General features: G+C 39.7%; 1 protein-coding gene across 3 annotated transcripts in view; it reads left to right on the top strand.

Annotated features, from left to right (window-relative positions):
* The window catches only part of tsc2 (TSC complex subunit 2), a 34,107-nt gene that overhangs the window by 4,415 nt on the left and 9,014 nt on the right, over positions 1-20,678 (top strand). The window contains exons 8-32 of one of the 3 annotated variants that reach the window (XM_058069430.1): positions 832-957; positions 1,064-1,137; positions 1,231-1,357; positions 2,766-2,909; positions 3,009-3,146; positions 3,233-3,336; positions 3,420-3,501; positions 4,120-4,275; positions 5,482-5,601; positions 5,776-5,904; positions 5,992-6,098; positions 6,184-6,349; positions 6,501-6,623; positions 6,704-6,826; positions 8,012-8,201; positions 8,377-8,470; positions 8,566-8,668; positions 10,044-10,138; positions 12,830-12,970; positions 16,657-16,818; positions 16,891-17,046; positions 17,141-17,253; positions 17,331-17,573; positions 17,673-17,912; positions 19,608-19,697. In XM_058069430.1, coding sequence (XP_057925413.1) covers positions 832-957; positions 1,064-1,137; positions 1,231-1,357; positions 2,766-2,909; positions 3,009-3,146; positions 3,233-3,336; positions 3,420-3,501; positions 4,120-4,275; positions 5,482-5,601; positions 5,776-5,904; positions 5,992-6,098; positions 6,184-6,349; positions 6,501-6,623; positions 6,704-6,826; positions 8,012-8,201; positions 8,377-8,470; positions 8,566-8,668; positions 10,044-10,138; positions 12,830-12,970; positions 16,657-16,818; positions 16,891-17,046; positions 17,141-17,253; positions 17,331-17,573; positions 17,673-17,912; positions 19,608-19,697 — 3,346 coding nt within the window. Of the gene's footprint in view, positions 1-831; positions 958-1,063; positions 1,138-1,230; positions 1,358-2,765; positions 2,910-3,008; positions 3,147-3,232; positions 3,337-3,419; positions 3,502-4,119; positions 4,276-5,481; positions 5,602-5,775; positions 5,905-5,991; positions 6,099-6,183; positions 6,350-6,500; positions 6,624-6,703; positions 6,827-8,011; positions 8,202-8,376; positions 8,471-8,565; positions 8,669-10,043; positions 10,139-12,829; positions 12,971-16,656; positions 16,819-16,890; positions 17,047-17,137; positions 17,254-17,330; positions 17,574-17,672; positions 17,913-19,607; positions 19,698-20,678 lie in introns of all 3 variants that reach the window. The other 2 variants (XM_058069431.1, XM_058069429.1) reach the window with 2 other exon arrangements.

Raw genomic sequence — 20,678 nt, 5'->3', positions numbered from 1 at the left:
TTTAGAAAAGCGCTTCTAAATTAAAGGTATTATTATTATTGTTGTTCTGACTACATGTTTTTGCTAAAAATAGACTTTTTTTTTATACAAAAGCATCCTAATTTGATGAACCATTTAAATTTTGTATGTGACCTACAGTATACTTACCTTGCATTAATAAAATCACCCGTTTCAACTAACAGCGTATCAGTTAAAACAGGTAAAACTGTTATGCCAACTTAAATTTATATCCTGACAGTGAATTTTAACCCTATTATACATTATATATGATATTAATGATTGACGTATTATTTATGCTACGTTCACACCGACGCCGAATGTCGCGCTTTGAATCGGCGACGAATTCTGCATCATTTTTCAAAAAATCTCACGATCTCCTCAGATATGTTTATGCTCTGTTAAGCTCTGTTACGCAATGGAAAATTTCGAGATCCCGACTGCATCCCGCCTCTGATCCAGAGCATATAAAGATGCAGCAGATCCATTGATCCTTTGAACCAAGCTCTGTTAAGCTTTCCTACGCTTTGAGCAAAACTTTGATAAGCTCTGGGACGCTTTGATAAGCTTTAATACGCTCTCCCCGCTTTACGCAATTCGTGACAGATCGCCTCAAATTTTTAAACAATTTTTGGCGCTCTTGCCGAATGTCCCGAATTGCTCAAACCTTTCTTACGCTGTATTACGGTCTTTACGCTTTCATTAAGCTTTGTTACGCTTTGCCGCCGCTTTGCTCGCCGATTTAATTCGCCATCGATTCGGCGTCAGTGTGAATGTAGCATTATTATTCATCTCTAAGTGCAAATGTGTTTCTTGTTTGTTTGTATGTACCAGGTGGCTCTTCAAGTCCTCGACGCGGTGGTGTGTTACAACTGTCTACCCTCAGACTCTCTCACCGTCTTCATCATCACACTATGTCGCACGGTCAACGTCAAAGAGTTTTGTGAATCCTGCTGGAAGGTACGCAGAGGCTTCTTCATTTGGAAGAACTTAACACCAGACCGCATCCGCTAATCTGTTTCTGCTCTGATGTTTTTAATTTTCAAACCCGCTTCTGCTGCTCCAGTTGATGAGAAAAGTGCTGGGAACTCATCTTGGCCACAGCGCTATTTACACAATGTGCCGCATAATGGAGGAGAGGTCTGTTCTGTCCCATTGGTACATTAGCGCTAATAATAATATATTGTAGATTTGTCTATTTGTGCCCCCTTAACCTCCTGCCATGTCCATCAGGGTGTACATGGAAGATGCACCGTTGTTGAGAGGAGCTGTGTTCTTTGTTGGAATGGCGCTGTGGGGAGCACACAGGCTCCCTGCACTCAAAAACACCCCCACACTGGTTCTGCCATCTTTTTACAAGGTAAACCATGTACGACTCTCGCTGCTTGGATCTACGCTTCAGTAAACTGTAGGGATGCGTCCCGAAACTCTGTATCGTATCGTAACCTTAGCAACCAGAACAAAAAAAGTACAGTAAACCTCTGATATATCGGATTCAATTGTTCCCACTGGTTTTGTCCGATATAAGCGAAATCCGTTATATGCGTATACCGGAAAATGTCCGTTTTACGCATATATCGGATTTATATCCGGTATATATGCGTAAATGGGATTTTATCCGTTATAAAAAGGCACTTCCTTGACTATGTTTCCAATGTACCTGGACGCGCAGGCAACGCTGCAAACGCTGCAAATGACGTCGTATAGCGGCCTGTCACGATTCGGCGAATCGGAGCGCCACGATGCGGCCATCCGATATATGCGAGGGACATTTAATGGAAATGCATTGGAACGGGACTGGAGATTTTGTCCGAAATAGGCGAAATCCGTTATAAAAAATCCGATATATGCAATGAATTTTTATTGGAAATGCATTACAGAAAAATCGGTTCTTTTTTATCTGTCCGTTGTGAGCGAATTTCCGATATATCCGAGTCCGATATATCCGAGGTTTACTGTAGCTATCGTTGCCTCATTTGGGTGCTAAATTGATGTAGCCACATCCACCTCCAAGGTGATGTTTGATCACCAACTCATCTCGAGTAAACTGCATTCTTTTTAATGCTGTGTTTTACAAAAATAAACAATTTGTTTTTTGCTTTCTTGTCACTATAGTTTTGTCATGTGAGTGGAAATGCCCTCACTTTCAGGTACATTAGCACAACCTAGTGTTGAGCTAATGTACTAACATTCGTCCTTTTTATAAAGTCATAATCTATTTTGATTGTTAACATGTTTTATTATTAACGGTGTAGTTTACACTGATGTAGAACAATATCTTATACTGAATGTTTGGTATCATTTGTAGCTACTTCTGTTACTACCTCAATCATATTTATTTATTTAACAACCCATTACAATACACTGATATGTGACTCATTATTTGCACTATGACCCATTGATCATTGCACTAAAATTAATATATATGCTCCTGTGCAATACTATGCGTATATTTTGATATCTTGTATATATCTTGTTAAATTGTCTTTTTTACTCTACTTTATATACTTTTTTTGTTTTTTAAACTTGACTACTGCACTGAAAGGAGAAGCTCTCCAATTTCGTTGTACATCCTGTATAATGACAATAAAGGCCATTCCATTCCATTCCATTCCATTCCATTCCATTCCATACTTGAGCAGGGCAACATAGGACCATGTCAGTATAATGCAGTGGGTGTTAATGGTGGTGGTGGTCAATCCTGCATACTACAAATATATAAATACTATATCTAGGATTACTGTTACCATTTCCTGTCTACCATTCAGGCCATGTCATGTGCCAACGAGGTGGTATCCTATGAAATCGTCCTCTCCATCACTCGACTGATCAAGAAGTACGGCAAAGAGCTTCAAGTCGTTACTTGGGACATCCTGCTGGGCATCATAGAGCGGCTGCTGCAACAGATCCAGGTACTTGCTAACATTCACACACACACATACACAGAATAAAACATCCATAAATCAAAATATCAGTATAACTTGACCATGTTTGTCATTTCCTCCTCACAGGCAATAGGCAGCGCGGAGTTGAAAACCATAGTCTATGAGCTGTTGACAACAGTAGAAGAGCTGTATGAGCAGAATGGTTACCATGGTTCCACAGAGAAGTTCTTCAGTCTGGTGGAGAAGTGTGCTGATAAAAGACCTGTTAGTGTGGCATGTTCTCTCCTAATGCCGGCATTGGTTTTCTATATCACTCATCCTGCTCCTTTTTTTTTTTATATGTGTGAAAGGATGCATCGGTGCTGACGCTCATCTCATACAGGGCTCAGTCCATCCAGCCTGCCAAGGACGGCTGGATTCAGAGCCTTCATCGCCTCATGGAGAAATTTTTCAGGTGGGACGAGTTGCCCTTCATTCATGACACGTTATGTGAGTATGCTATGTCAAAATGGATCTGGTTTACTACCTCCGTTATAGGAATGAGAGTCGCAGCGTGATTAGGATCAAGGTGCTTCACATCCTGTCATTTGTTTTGAGTACCAACCGTCAGCTGTACGAGGTAGGTCTTATCTTGGCTCAACATCCATCCACCCATTTTCTATACTCCTTATCCTCACGAGGGTTGCGGGCATGCTGGAGCAGTCTTTTTTTAGGCGAGAGGCGGGGTACACCCTGGACTGGTTGAAGCCAATCACAGGGCACATATAGACAAACAACCATTCACACTCACATTCATACCTATGGACAATTTGGAGTCGGCAATTAAACTAGCATGTTTTTGGAATGTGGGAGGAAACAGTAGTACCGAGGGCCGAGGGTGGAATTGAACCCTGGTCTCCTAGCTGTGAGGTCTGCGCGCTAACCACTAGACCTAGACAATTTTTGATGAACTCCAAATTGATGCGTTTTGAAGGTTCCAGTGTATTTTTTCTGGCACGTTTATTGTTTGGTGACTAATACGTTTTTTTTTTTATCAGCATTTATGTATTTTTTTAATCAGTATCTTCAGCATCTTTTTTGAGGTGTTTCATTTTATATGTGACTGCATATGTTTCCAATTAACCTAGCATGTTTTTGGAATGTGGGAAGGAAACCGGAGTACCCGGAGAAAACTGGCTAAACATGTTTTATTTTGATATGATGTCATTGTTTTTTTTCAATTTTTTTTGTTTTTCAGGATGAGTTGATAGAAATGGTAGTCATCCCGCAGCTCAGCGGGATAGCCGAAGACCGAGACCTCGCTGTAAGAAAACAGGCTACCCAGCTACTGGTGGACCTGGCTGAGGGCTGTAACACCCACCACTTCACTAGCCTGCTAGACATTATCGAGCGGGTAAGAGAACTCTCGGCAACTTTAGCTTAGTCCACGGAACCATATCTTGTGTGTTCTGACCGCTAGAGGGTCTACACCAGGGGTGGGCAAACTACGGCCCGGGGGCCACATCCGGCCCGCCAAGTGTTTGAATACGGCCCGCCCGTTCTTTCCAAAGTATTTCATTTAAAGTCAACATACAAGCTGGCATCATGGCTTGAGACGACATTTTCATGGTTTGGCTGTTTTATCAATTTCGTTATTTGATGCGGTCTGTTGTTTACAAAGTGAAAAAAGGGACACAAGCACAATAATAATAATAATAATAAATGTATTCTTCTTATTATAAATTTATAATGCACTTTACATCAAATAAATGATCTCAAAGTGCACATATAGCAGATTGCATAACACTTTCACAGATACAATAATTTCGTTATTTGATGTGGTCTGTTATTTACAAAGTGCTCCTGAAAAAAGCATATAATAATAATAATAATAATACAATTAATAATAATAAATAATAATAATATAAATAATAATACATTTATTATGATACGTTTATAACTTACTTTACATCAAATAAATGATCTCAAAGTGCCCATAAACCAGATTGCATAACACTTTTACAGATACAATAATTCCAGCTGGACTGTTACGTGTAAAATATCGAGTCTGGCCCCCCCGTCAATTTTGTTAAATCAATGCGGCCCGCCAGTCAAAAAGTTTGCCCACCCCTGGTCTACACAGAGCGGCTGGCCCCACGGCTGGCCGGACTCCTCGGCTGAAGAAATCTCAAGAACATGGCCACGGCATTGAATTATGGTTTATAAATTTGTGTAGATAATAAAAATCACTGAATGTCTTACCATTTCACCATTAAATATAACATTCAACAGTGCAACATGCACAGAACGTTTGCACAAGCCACTGCTGCAGAAGACACTTGAGGTGCACCTTCTGGAATTGTAAAAATGATCTTTAATTTTGATAGCCTCATTTGTTTCTTGAAAGGTCACCTATATTGTCCATAATCCTTCCTTATATAATCTTTTTCCACACAATTTATATATATCTTGAGCTGAAAAGAGGTAATTTAATTTTTGCGCTTGTTCGGCCCGCTGACGGCTGGCCGCTCAAATCTCACCACGTCTGTGGGGCGGGGCGGCCAAGGAAAAGCACGGCCGTGTAGACCTCTACTGACCGCTAACTGGTATGTTTGTGTAGGTGGCCAGTCGATCTCTGGTGTGTTCAGGACCTGTGGAGATCTCAGAGAGGGAGCCCACAGCAGAGTCTCCCATGGAGGATGTCAGGACCGCTGTACTGGGTCTACTTGAGATTCTTCAGGTTACTTCATACCAATTTAACACTGTGTAAAGAGCCTGTTTCAAATGAAATTGTATTGTTTATTCAATGTAAACAGACATATTGACATATATGAAGAACAAAACCATAATAATATAAAGGAATTGGTGTAAATTGAATAATTACAAGTGCATTATTATTTTTTTTCCTTACCAGAGTAAACTTTACAGCCCTGTGACTATGCCAGCCCAGGCAACTCGCGTATACGAGTTGCTTATCAGCCATCTGCAGCTCCACTACAAGAACAAGTATTGTTCTGCTGTTGCTTCTAGTATCAGATTACAGGTAAGTGCACAAGTAGCTCGGTTTATACGATTAATTTCTTAAAACTTCTCTCTCTTTTTAACACACATCATACCTTTCACCTTTTAGGTGTTTGACTTCTTTCTGATGATGCGAGCGGACTCTTTTCATCGTGTCGGTGTCCCTAATAAAGATGGTGCCATGAGGTTCAGCCCGTATTGCTACTGTGACACAGGGTCCGTGACACACACACACACACACACATACTCGATCCCTGATTTGTGACCATTACATTAACATTATTGTCTCTCGATAATTCAGGGAGCCAGAAAAAAGAGCCAGTGAGAAAAAGCCAACAGGGTCAACATCTCCTCCTGCTACTGGTCCTTCTCCTAATGCTCCTCCAACGTCTGCAACCTCAACGATACGCTCGGCCTACTTGCCTTACTCGCCTGCTTTTGGTGTTCTTCTGCAGGGTCTCAAGATGGTACACATGATTATAATTATAATTTGCTTCTACAACACATTCAACATGCAGTACCAATGTGCATGGAATAAATATGTCTAGCAATCCAACAATAATTAGTCATTCCCCCAATCAATCCTTGTTGACATATGATTGTTGTTTTTTTCTGCAGGAGACTGATTGGAAGGTTCTGAAACTGATCCTGGAGAAGTTACCATGGACACTACAGTACAAAGTCATGCTGCTCACTTCACCTTGCAGCCTGGACCAGCTTTGTTCGACTCTGTGCTGCATGGTAACTGCATTTTCACACAAACAGATGCGTTGCAATGACGTCTCTGTAACGCAGCTCAATACCGTGTCTTTTGCATGTAGGTGATTTCAGAGCGTCTCAAGAAGACACCGGAGGGATTTTCACGAACTGATGTTCAGCTGGCAGTTGTTCCTGTCCTCACAGCAATCACCTCCTACCACAACTATCTGGAACAATCAAGACAAGTACAAAAACCAAGCTGTAGAAATAGTCTTTTACCACAAAGCGGAAGTTATTATGTACTTTAAACAATTTTTCACTTCTGGTAGGATACCAATTATATTACTCAAAGAGCAATAGTCTGCAACAGTAATGTCGGAGTTTATGTATGGGAGATTAATATTAGACTGGCTGTCCTGTATAGCAATCAAATTCCAAAGTCATAGTGAGGATGGATGATAGGCTGATGTCGTGATATCGACATAACATTACATTCATACGTTCATACGACAACAAGGAACTTTCCCAATGCTAGAGGTGTTGTCTTCAAGCAATATGAGTATAAATGTGACTACAGAGGTCACATTTAACAATGTCACAAACAGGTTTTCTATGCTCTTAACTACAAAAAATGTATATTTATTAATATTGAATCCTACTTTTTGAAAATTCATCTATCGCTGTCAAGTCTAGAACCAATTAACCGTGATAAAGGAAGGATGGCTATATGTACGTACAGTAAACCTCGGATATATCGGAAATTCGCTCACAACAGACAGATAAAAAAGAACCGATTTTTCTGTAATGCATTTCCAATAAAAATTCATTGCATATATCGGATTTTTTATAACGGATTTCGCCTATTTCGGACAAAATCTCCAGTCCCGTTCCAATGCATTTCCATTAAATTTCCCTCGCATATATCGGATGGCCGCATCGTGGCGCTCCGATTCGCCGAATCGTGACAGGCCGCTATACGACGTCATTTGCAGCGTTGCTTGCGCATCCAGGTACATTGGAAACATAGTCAAGGAAGTGCCTTTTTATAACGGATAAAATCCGATTTACGCATATACCATATATAAATCCGATATATGCGTAAAACGGACATTTTCCGGTATACGCATATAACGAATTTCGCTTATATCGGACAAAACCAGTGGGAACAATTGAATCCGATATATCCGAGGTTTACTGTCTTTAAGGGCTCTCAAATATATCGCGTTATGCATCATGCTCCACTTTTACTCATGTTTTAACTGTGTATTAACCAATGAATGTTGTATTTTGGTGTGTCTTCTACTTTCTTTATTCAACTCCATTCTTCTGTAAAGTGTCTTTGAGTATTTTGAAAAGCGCTATACAAATAAAATGTATTATTATTATAAGTGCGCGATTTACCTCATTTTATGTTCTTTCTCCTCTTCCAGAGAGAGCTTGTCCAGTGCCTGGAGACAGGCCTCATTTACCGCTGTGCCAAGCAGTGTGTGGTGGCCCTTACAATGTGTACGGTGGAGATGCCTGACATCATGATCAAGCTGCTTCCTGCTCTCATTGTGAAGCTCACTCACATCTCTGCAACTGTTGCCATGGCATCGCCGATGCTTGAATTTCTCTCAAGTGAGTACCAGTGACACCTCAAAACATCTCAAAAGTTAAATGCTCAAGGTTATTTAGACATAAGTCAGATGAGGATATATCATAAAGAGTTTAAAGAGTGTGTTATTGTTTCAGCCATTAAAATAAGGATTTCACTCATGTTTGTTGATGTTCTTTTTTTTTTTTTGCTCCATAGCTCTGGTGCGGCTACCCCACCTTTATGCCAACTTTGTTGCAGAGCAGTATGTTAGCGTGTTTGCTATCTCACTGCCATACACAAACCCGTCCAAGTAAGTGCTCACACACATACAAAACACAATTGTCAAATCTGAAGACATACGAAATAACTCTGACATGTTGATTATTTTTCCCCCATTTTCATTAGGTTCAATCAATACATTGTATCCTTGGCCCATCATGTGATTGCCATGTGGTTTATTCGCTGCAGATTACCCTTCCGTAAAGACTTTGTTCAGTACATCACAAAGGTGCGGGCTTGTTTGTAACCTTGCTGTTTTTTGACCTGTAATTTTACCATTCAAGTAAAGCATCATCCAGGAAAACAAAAAAATAGCAAATAACATATGAACAAATGTAATAGACATGCATGATACACATTCTCTACAGCAGGGGTCTCAAATTCAATTTACTTGGGGGCCACTGGAGCTAGGGTCTGGGCGAGACTGGGCCGCATCAGGTTTTCCAAAAAACCCCCCCAAAAAACGCATTTATTAAAAACAGAAAAATGAATAAACTTTGCTTTGGTTTCGATTTTCTACAAGAAAAGCTCTGATAAAACATTCCACTGTTCTCAAATACTTTTTATTTTTCTACACAAAATAAGATGAAAAATAAATAAACAAATCAAGAATAAAGAAAATCAATCAATCAGTAATAAATAAATAAATATAATAATAATAACAATAAAATGGCAAATAATAAAAATTTATCAAAACAAATTATTCTTTTCAGATTAAAATGAACAAAGCATTATTAGAGCCCTGTAGACATGACAAAACACGACTATAGTCACATTTATACACTTTTTATTTACAACATATTGCGCAACTGCAGGGTCTTGAGACACATGCCAACTCGCAAACTAGAGAGCTAGCGACCTAAACGGTAGCCTCCAAGTTATTTCCTTTAAACTTAAATAGCCAAAAACTTACCACTTCCACACGGATAGGGAGGATAACTATTAACAGTTATTTAACCTTTAACATGAACATTAATCAAACGTAATAATTTTTTCTGGGTACATGATACCATACAGCATCCATATCAAACTTGCGCGGGCCGCACTAACATTAAATTTTCATATCAAGGCGGGGGCGTTTAAGCTAGTGTCCTGCGGGCCACATTTGGCCCACGGGCTGCGTGTTTGAGACCCCTGCTCTACAGGGAGTGTCCAATATACTAGTCTACTATAGGTGATGTGACTGGGGAACCACATTTTGTGAATATTAGCTACCTACCTAGTATAGGGAACATTTAAGCGTAAAGAATATTCCCTTCTCTTCCTGCTTTGAGTATGTAATCTACACCCGTTGCAACACGCGCACACATACTTGTTAGCTTACCTTAAACAGTTTTTTCTGGTTTCAAAACAATTATGTCATGTTAAATTGTGTAAAATCAGGTTTTTTATACTATTTTCTGCGTGTGGAAATCCAATTACAAATTGTGATTTGAACAACAATCATTAGATAATATTGTATCTGTTATATTCATACAGCCTCGCTTGTTACAGTCTCATATTTAGCCAAGATAGTCATAACCTAAACTATAACTGCATTAACTGTACTTAAATTTTACTGTAATTCAACTTTGCATTGCATTCCATTATTTCTTCCTCTTCAGGGCTTGCGTTCCAACGCCCTGCTGCCTTTTGATGATGGCCACGAGCAGAGTTCTTTCCGTGCCCGAAGCACCAGCCTCAACGAAAGGCCCAAGAGGTAAAGCATACATACACGGATATTTGCTAAAGGGGATGTAAGTCTGCAGCAGGCCACACCATGCATTGTTGGGGTTCCCCAGGTAACAGAGGTCTCAGCACAACTGGTAATTTTTGCAATGAGTACACTCAGGTTGCCATGGTGATCATTAGTCCTTTTGAAATATTTTTGTTACATTCTGAAATTGGTCAAATCATTCTTCTTGATTTTATTTTTTTAAAAATATAACTTAGTCACTTTAATGGTGGACGAGATAACAGTAATACCCATGTAATGGAAAAAATTATGAGTTTAAGACTTGTAGCCCAGAATTATATTACAGTATATTACATTAGTTGCCTGGTGTTTTTGTTGCCTCGTCCATCACTTCTATTTTCCAAGAGTACATACATGCTGTTATGTTGTAAGGGTTGCCTCTCTCCCGCCTTCACATCATGTCATCTGACTTGGCATACCCAGAAAAAGAAATACACGGTGTATTTCGCCACACAGAGAAATAAGGAAGCTTTTTTTTTCCTGCGTTATTTTTTTATTGTCACACTTTTGCATAATTAGCATGCAAAGTAGTTAAAATACCCCAAAAAGTACATCCGCGCATACAAATCAGAGCTGATTCAAAACCCGTTTCAGATATACTGCAGTAACACATTCTCAGAGAGGTATTAATTTGACACTACGAATCTTGATTTGATGATTTTGATTTAGTTACATGACTGGTGAAATGTTCAAAACACCTCTCAATATGATGCCAAGCAGTTTTTCACCCATGGACACCACAACCACAATCATAAAATCAAAGAAAATAGGCTTTCTGAACTGCAGGGTTTGTCACTATTCCAACATAATACAGGTAGATTTAAAAAAAAAAAATGTATGTCTACAGTACTTGCATGAGTGCTGTTTACAATTTATGTCCATTCATTGCTTCCTGTAGTTCTGGTCTGGTGCAAAATATTCAATTTTGGATTCGAGTGTAATCAATAAAATTTAATCCAAGAATACAATGCAGTGGAACCTCTAAGGTTGAACCGATTCTATTCCAGTGTTTGTCAAGCTCCAATTTTAGACTTTCTTTACAGCAGTGAAATTGGCAACAAAATGTCGTTGCCTGGCTCCCGTGTAATAATAAATAATCATAATAACCACATTGAAAATCGAAATAATTATGAAAGTTAATAAGTTAATATAAAAATGTCAAAACATTAAAACACTCAGCCTTAACTTGATAAATGACAAGTCATAATGCGCATCAATGTAAGAATACTGTATGTACAGTAAACCTCGGATATATCGGATTCAATTGTTCCCACTGGTTTTGTCCGATATAAGCGAAATCCGTTATATGCGTATACCGGAAAATGTCCGTTTTACGCATATATCGGATTTATATCCGGTATATGCGTAAATGGGATTTTATCCGTTATAAAAAGGCACTTCCTTGACTATGTTTCCAATGTACCTGGACGCGCAGGCAACGCTGCAAACGCTGCAAATGACGTCGTATAGCGGCCTGTCACGATTCGGCGAATCGGAGCGCCACGATGCGGCCATCCGATATATGCGAGGGAAATTTAATGGAAATGCATTGGAACGGGACTGGAGATTTTGTCCGAAATAGGCGAAATCCGTTATAAAAAATCCGATATATGCAATGAATTTTTATTGGAAATGCATTACAGAAAAATTGGTTCTTTTTTATCTGTCCGTTGTGAGCGAATTTCCGATATATCCGAGGTTTACTGTATTATGTATGACTTGTCTTTAAATATTTTTTGACTAATAATAGGCCATACTTAACCACAAAACAGCAATCATTTAGAAATTGAAAACATTTTTGAAAAACCACGATTAGCGTTAGGGACGACTATGCATCCTGCGGGAAAAAAAATGGCAAAATGTCAAAAAGTGAATTTTCACGGCTGTGAGCCCTGAATCGGGATTGTGTGGGGATCCGCTGTATTCTGCAGGTGTTTGACTTTAGAGGTTCCAAGTGTTGCTCAGTATAGAGTTGAAGCTTCCTTTTTGTCTGCCTCTCCTCTTAACTCCTTTCTTAGTCTATTCGGCTTCGCTGTGTACCTGCTGTGTAAAATGTTTATTTTGTTGCTCTCCTGGATGATTTCAGTTGTGTCTATTTTTATTTTCCAAATAGCTTTATCCGCACAGTTTTTACCCTCCGCTATAGTTTGTTTTTCCTTTTTGAGTTGATCTTTACCAATTGAGTTTCTTCTTCACTGTCCTGTTATCTGAGTCATGATGTTCAACTGCTGTTAATTTTCACCCTCTTTTGTTTTTTCTTTCAATTTTTTTTCATTTGGCTCCTCCCCTGCCTCCTGCGATTGGGTGCTGTGTTGCGGTTGTGGTTTTGGGGGGGTGGTCGTGTCATCCTGGAACCCCTTCCAACATATCCCTTGGTCCTGCCCTTCTCCTGTGTGACCTTTGCCCATTGATGTTCTGTACCCCCCCTGTAAATCCCTCCTCTGTGTGCTGCTGGGTCACCTCATGTTGCTACGGTGTTGGGGGGTGGGGGTACGATTCCTGCGGCCTCCCGATAAACCACCACCGACACTCCTTCTCCCATTACCCACAAACCACCACCACCTCGACGATGACTCACCCCCTTTCTACCCACCGCCCACTGTAACCCCGTCTCGTTGCCCTCGATCCTTCGCCGTGGTACTCCTCACCGCCCAGTCTCCGGGCAGCAAAAATGGCGAAGGCGGCAGCGGTGGTAGCCAATAGCAGCAGCTCTCCAGTTAAAGAGCTGAGGGACCTGTCAGCCATGGACGCTTTCCGATCCCGCAGCATCAGTGTCTCCGAACATGCGGTCCGCAGGTTAGAGAGTCTTCTGGGTAACCGACCAAAAAAAAAAAACAAAACAAACCAAACAGCAACCAAAACTTTGATTGCCTCCTCCTTGGGATGGTTGATGGGGGGTGGTGGGTCATTGTCATGGGGGGGCTCTCGGGTGGGTGTGTATTGGCAGGGCTACCTGGATTGGGTGTTGCATGCTGTTTGCATTCTGCGTCCCAAACTTTTTTGGGTTCTTGTGTGCCGCAATCATACACTTGTAGATTTAGTTGCCATGATGTGCTTTTGCATGCTACAGTGTTTTGCAGAAGACATTGGAAAACATCTGGGCTCACATGGATGTTTTTCTCTTTTATTTTGTGCTAACTCTAACTTTTATTTCATTTTTGTTTTGCTGGGTGTGATACTGACAGGGAGCGATTGGCTTAAAAACAAATGAATGGCTGGAGTGGGCAGAGCGCATGCGTATTGAAAGTCATGTGATTTGTTAAGTGGACTGACAAGTGCACCCTGAAGTGCTCCTTCCGGGGTCACTCGGTCAGTGATGGTCGTCTTTGTTTTCATTTTGCATCACTCACAAACACACACCCTGTGCTGCTATGACCATGGCAATCTCCAAGAGTGGGATTTTAGGACTAGCTGGGCTGAACCTGTGATACACTTTGATAACATACTGTAAAAGTTCGAATCTTAACATGAACAATGCACTTGCACACACACTTTCGGCCTTTCTATTCTTTGTGCCTTTTTATGCTTTCAGTGTGATTCGTTGAATCTACAATGCAGTTGTCAAACATACTGTCAACATTGGGCTATCACTTCACTCATTTCAAAATAAATGCCCACTTAAAAACAGAATGAAGTTGCTGCAAACAGCTGCAATGTAGATTTTTATGTTTTTTTTTTTAATAACCTGCTTCCTGTAATGAATGGTTGCACATCTGCTGTTTTCACCTTGTCTGGTTGAAACATGCAATAGATGATTTCACCACGCACTTTGTCATAAGATTAAATGTTAGTTATTAAACAAGATCATAACCTTAATTGAATTATATATATATATATATATATATATATATATATATATATATACAGTCATCCCTTGTTTCTCACGGTTAATTGGTTCCAGACCCGATCGCAAAAAGTGAATTTCCGCAATGTAGGATTCAATGTTAATAAATTGAATGTTTTTGTATTTAGAACATAGAAAAAGTGTTAATGACTTTCTAAATATGTTTTTTCCTAACATCATTAGAGCTCTGTAGACATGGGACTTAAGAAGCTTTTTACTTAAGAAAGGGTTTCAAAATGAGTGGGGAAGAAGGACAAGGTACAAAGCCAAACCACTTCCACATGGATTGGGAGGAGAACTTTTTTTCCACTTCATCATGTCGGACATGCCTCATTCATGAATACTACATATGTCTTGTTTTTCAATATTTTTTTTTACTAATGTTGGGCCAGTCAACCACAAAACAGCGATCGTTAATTAATTAATCGTGATGTAGCGAGGGACGACTGCATAAACAAAAGTTTTTGCCCCTTTTTGATTTCTTTTTTTTATGTTTCAATGATGAAATTCACCAATGACAACACAACTGAACATAAAATGCAGTTTTTAAATGAAACATTTTATTATTATGGAGAGAAAAAAATTCAACCTACATGGCCCTGTGTGGAAAAAGTGATTGCCCCCTACACCTAATAACTGCTTGGGGTACCCGTTTGCAATAACTCCAATAAGTCCCTTACAGCGCGGTGGAGGAATATTAGCCCACTCGTCTTTGCAGAATTGTTGTAATTCAGCCACATTAGAGGGTTTTCCAGAAATGGCTTTATAATCGTTTCCAGACTAATAAATCCAAATTAATCACAATTAAGTCATGTTTTAACAGGGGAGAAAATCACTTTTTCACACAGGGCCATGTAGATTTTGATTTTTTTCCCCCCATCCATTTTCTATTCTGCTTATCCTCATTAAAGATATCGGGTCTCGCCCTAAGTCAGCTGGAGCCTATGCCAGCTGACTTAGGGCGAGAGGCGGGGTACACCCTGAACTGGTTGTTGCTATTTTTTCTTCCGTAATAACATTTAATTAAAAAACTGAATTTATTTAGTGTTCAGTTGTTTTGTCATTGACTAACAATTATTTGATGATCTGAAGCATTTAAGTGTTGTAACATGCACCCCCCCATCGCTTTACGTATACACATACAGACACACAAACTTATATATATATATATATATATGTATATATAACTTAATATATGATAATAATTGATTAGATTATGTACACGTTACTGTTACTGTCATTGTCAGTAGAGGCAAGGTAAGTGTGTATAAAAACATACGGAAGTCGCTCCGGAGTATAAGTCGCACAAGGCCAAAAATGCATCATTAGGTAGAAAAAAACATACATAAGTCGCTCCGGAGTATAAGTCGCACAAAGCCAAAAATGCATCATTAGGTAGAAAAAAACATACATAAGTCGCTCCGGAGTATAAGTCGCACAAAGCCAAAAATGCGTCATTAGGTAGAAAAAAACATACATAAGTCGCTCCGGAGTATAAGTCGCACAAGACCAAAAATACATAATTAGGTAGAAATAAACATACATAAGTCGCTCCGGAGTATACAAGGCCAAAAATGCATCATTAGGTAGAAAAAAAACATACATAAGTCGCTCCGGAGTATAAGTCGCACAAGACCAAAAATACATAATTAGGTAGAAAAAAACATACATAAGTCGCTCCGGAGTATACAAGGCCAAAAATGCATCCTTGGGTAGAAAAAACATACATAAGTCGCTCCGGAGTATAAGTCGCACAAGGCCAAAAATACATAATTAGGTAGAAAAAAAACATACATAAGTCGCTCTGGAGTATAAGTCGCACAAGGCAAAAAATACATTATTAGGGAGAAAAAAACATACATAAGTCGATCCGGAGTATAAGTCGCACAAGGCCAAAAATACATAATTAGGTAGAAAAAAACATACATAAGTCGCACAAGGCCAAAAATACATAATTAGGTAGAAAAAAAACATACATAAGTCGCTCTGGAGTATAAGTCGCACAAAGCCAAAAATACATCATTAGGTAGAAAAAAACATACATAAGTCGCTCCGGAGTATAAGTCGCACAAGGCCAAAAATACATCATTAGGTAGAAAAAAACATACATAAGTCGCTCCGGAGTACAAGTCGCACATGGCCAAAAATACATCATTAGGTAGAAAAAAACATACATAAGTCGCTCTGGAGTAAGTCGCACAAAGCCAAAAATGCATCATTAGGTAGAAAAAAACATACATAAGTCGCACAAGGCCAAAAATGCATCATTAGGTAGAAAAAAACATACAGATATTTACAGAATTTTCTCCGTAATTACGTTTTCTCCGTAATCCAGACTTAGTGCTATTTTGTGATGAATGAGATTCACTATGAACAAAACACAAGCGCCAACATAGTTTGCTTAACATCACTTTGCTTCTGCTTGTTTTGTGATGCATGTCGTACAGACAAGTGTGTATTTATTTATTTATTTTTTTTTGGCCTTCTGCATTTCTCTCCGTATTTTCACTCCAGTACTTGCATGTCTCAACGAGCATGGACATTAAAAAATATGAAATAAATCCGAATGTTGCGTGTCTTCCTCTCACTGCATTTCTGCCTTGCTCTTGTTTTTGTGTTTTAATGTTGCGTCACGTAGGATGCAACCCTCCACCACCACTTGCAGCCTCGGCTCTGCCGATGAAAACGCAGTAACTCAAGCGGATGAAGGTCTGAAGACGGTGCACCTGGAGCTCACTGAGACATGTTTGGACATGATGGCACGATATGTCTTTTCCAATTTCTCAGCACTACCCAAAAGGTGAGCAAACACACATTTTTTTGTTGCTTTTTATGCTTGTCATATTGTCATATTTTAACACTTTCTTCTTAGATCTCCTATTGCAGAGTTCCTCTTGGCGGGAGGACGCAGTATGACCTGGCTGGTGGGAAATAAGCTGGTCACCATCACCACCAGCGGAGGCGTCCGCACTCAAGCGCTACTTGGCCTGGACATGGCTGATCGACTGGGAGGAGGGGAAATGACCAGGTGTGATGTTTATACTCAATATTCCAAACAACATACAGTATCTGCTACTGTTTAGTTTTGTCTTTGATTATTTGTATTTGTGTTGATCAAGCAGGTCTGATCCATCACTACACACCCGGATAACTAAAGAGGCACCCGCCAAACTGGAATCCCAGTCAAGTCAGCAACAAAGCAGAGCCACGCGCATACGGGTCCGCTCCATGTCAGGTAGTATTCAACCCTCATTCACATGGAATTGAGTTTTAGTCGTAGGAATACAATAAGTACAGTACTCTTTTTTCCAGGTGGTCACGCTCTTCGCGCTGGTCCGGCCCAAAGTCTCAGCCCTCTAGTGTCCCCCTCAGAGGGAGAGTTAGCTGCTCCACTTTCTCCATCCTCTGCTCCTATGCTGGATGGCCTCAGTCCGTCGTCCTCCACCTCTGCTACTCCTTCAGCTCCCCCACCGCTCAAAGACAACCCCAGCCTGGCTGAATTTGTCCCTATGCTCACTCAGGGCTGGGCTGAGATCTTCATTCGAAGACCATCTGGTATGAAAGAGACTTAAAACTGGTCTTTTTTTTTTTTTTAAATGTGGAACCCTTTAAGAATCTTTTCTGTAATCTCTTCTTTCATCCTTGCCAACCAAGGTAACACAAGCTGGTTAATGTGCCTGGAGAACCCGCCCAGTCCCTTCTCCTCCGAGCTCGGTAACATGCCCTTGCAGGAGCTCTCGACAATCCTCATGGCAATGGATGGAGTGAAGGAACCTCCCGCTCAGACAGCCAGCGCTCCGGCCAGCACGGCCGCTCCTGCACCAGTGGAGCCTTTCAGCAAAGCACACGGCAGCGCTGGAGGGAAGGCACACCTGATCCAGCGCTCCAACACAGGTGAGTGTGACACATTTAAACTATGCCTTTTTTTTTTGTCATTGATGCGTTCACATGTTTGGACATACCTTCATTCATTTAGTAACAGGAGAATGTGTGGCCATGCAGTACTTTTAACTGCTATAGTATATAATATATATATATATATCATAGCAATCATCTGAATTTTACCTGGGGCTTCATCTATATGTGCGTATGCACAAAACAGGGCTGAAAAGTTACACAGTTTTTCAAGTATGTCATCTATGAACACCACCTGACTTGTGCACAAGTACACCAGCTATGCACTTCTTTTTAGCCAAAAGGTGACACACATGTTACTGTAAGTGGTGAAGTGAAATCACATGTTAGAAATTAACATGCAATGGAAGCCAATGAAGCAAAAGTCTTCAATTGAAATTGAGTAATGTTCGTTTATACAATGTTTTTTTTTTTTCCACAGCGTCTTAAATAGCTTTACAGTAGCATCAGTAGAATAGCTTAAATTCCACCATAAATTCTGGGGTATAGGCTGCACCCACTGAATTTAGAGGAAAAAACTATGAAAACTATGAAAAAACGAAATATATATATGATTTCTCAGAATTGCTCAGATGCAATTAATTGTGGGAAAACTTTAAAATATATTTTTTATTTTAAATTTGGTATATGTATATATATATATATATATATATTTCTTAGGTATAGCTTTTGAGTGTTAAGTTGATGTGTGATGAGTTTAGAGTTTAGTGTGATGAGTTTAGTGAATCAGAACTATATGTGTGTGTGTGTGTGTGTGCCTAAACTCATCTAAATTTAAAGAGGAAAAAAATATTCCTCAGAATTGCTCAGATGCAATTCATTGTGGGAAAACTTTAAAATATAAATTTAAATTTGGTATATGTCTGTATATTTAGTAGTAGTATAAAGTATAGCTTTATATATGTATCATATATGTATATATGTATCTGAGTCACTAAACTCATCACACATCAACTTAACACTCAAAAGCTATATATACAGACATATACCAAGTTTAAAACAAAAAATATATATTTTAAAGTTTTCCCACAGTGAATTGCATCCGAGCATTTCTGAGAAATCATTTTTTCCTCTTTAAATTTAGCGGATCTGGCTAACGCAGTATTCAGGTGTGCTCAGTAGTCTGAAAATGCTGGTAATAATTTGGACATAGTTTATCAGGATGTTTTTATTGAGTTCACCATGAATCAATCTGTACCCCAAAGTATCCTAGAGGTGCTGTGTGAGGCCAATGAAGTTTCTTAAACTCTTAGGATTGAAAGAGGTCAACTTTCTTTGGCAATGTTCGGCACAAAAAGTCATAAAAGACTAATAATGAATGGCGTGGCACACTTTGAATTCTAAAAGTTGTTAAATCTTTTTAAAAAATATATGTATTTCTCCAATCTGTTGATGTTTATGAATAGACTTGAAGAAACTTGAAACTTGAAGAACTTGATGAAAGATCCATGTTGTTTTTCCAAACACCTCCTTGACTATTTTGAATGGCACCATCTTTTTTTTTTGCCATCTTTTTCTGCTTGTCAGCATTGTTCCCTCTTGTGTTCCTCCTTTTGAGATTCCTATTCTTGTTCTGATGGCTTTGCTTGTCATGTTTGTCCCTCATCGCCATTGTGCTGGTTTGTGATTGGCTTATGTGGCATCCTGTGCCGCTCTCTGGTGTCCTGCCTGCAGTGGGCGACTCGCTCTGGTTTCTGGGTCAGGGCAGTGCCCCCCTAGGCCCTCTGGCCCCTGGCAGGTTGCACAGGAGCATTTCCTGGGCAGGTATTGTCCCCAATGTGTGCCGCCCCCCCCCTCTAGATAACTCCTGGCCTAGTGAATTTCCTTTTACTTGTGCATTACGGTTGTCAGTAAGGGCAAAATAGCTACAATTTACCCCCACCTCACAATTCACTTTAAGGATAAGTTTTCTTTAAATGTCCCTATTTACTTCCTTTGTCAACTACCTTAAAAACTGTTACTGTAATTTAATGAGTGCAATACAGATACATGGTTGTTTTATGGGGAGTTTATATGATTTAAATATTTCCATTGCTGACCTAACTGGCTCCCTAAAGCAGTTATTTAAGCCTAATATATTGAATGACCCCCAATAATTTGCAAGAGCTCATTTTGGCCCGTCACAGACAACTAAGTGATGCAAAGATTGGTTCCATATTACTACAAGTGAGACAATAGATGATTTCTGATTAATGATCAGATTAGATTTGTTTAGATAGAATTGTATCGATTCCCCTGGGTGTGTGCCCTCAGCGAAATTAAGGATGATCACCGCAGGAATGGCTGCTCCCCAATCATTCCAATGACTTAAATTTCTGTCGTCTTCCACGATATTTTCTTTGCTAATCATCCTTTAACTCTTTTACCTCCCATGAGGGTGTCAGCAGGAAAGCCCAGACCCCATTCAACTTTATTCCTCTTTTTTTGGCATCATGAGGGCAGCCATGGACATGGCTTTTTTTTTGGCGGGCCAACTCGTTAGTGTTGGTCTTTTCTTCTTTAAATGTTTTGTTTTTAGAGCCGTGGGACTGGAGGAGCTGGTCTGGGCTGCTGTTGACTGAGTTTGGCCTGAGATAACCAACAACAACCAAACAAATAGATGCATGCAACGATACGAGATTGGGCGGTATCGGTGTGTGACTTCATTGTGCTACGCAACACATTACAAAGCATCTTATGGCTGATCATTTATTAGCTTATGTAGATATTCAACTATGAACTAAGCATTCAAGCAAAGCAGCAGAA

The sequence above is a fragment of the Doryrhamphus excisus genome, chromosome 1 (genome assembly GCF_030265055.1).
Source record: "Doryrhamphus excisus isolate RoL2022-K1 chromosome 1, RoL_Dexc_1.0, whole genome shotgun sequence".
NCBI classification, from domain to species: Eukaryota; Metazoa; Chordata; class Actinopteri; order Syngnathiformes; family Syngnathidae; genus Doryrhamphus; species Doryrhamphus excisus.
This window is presented reverse-complemented; position numbering and strand designations above follow the sequence as displayed.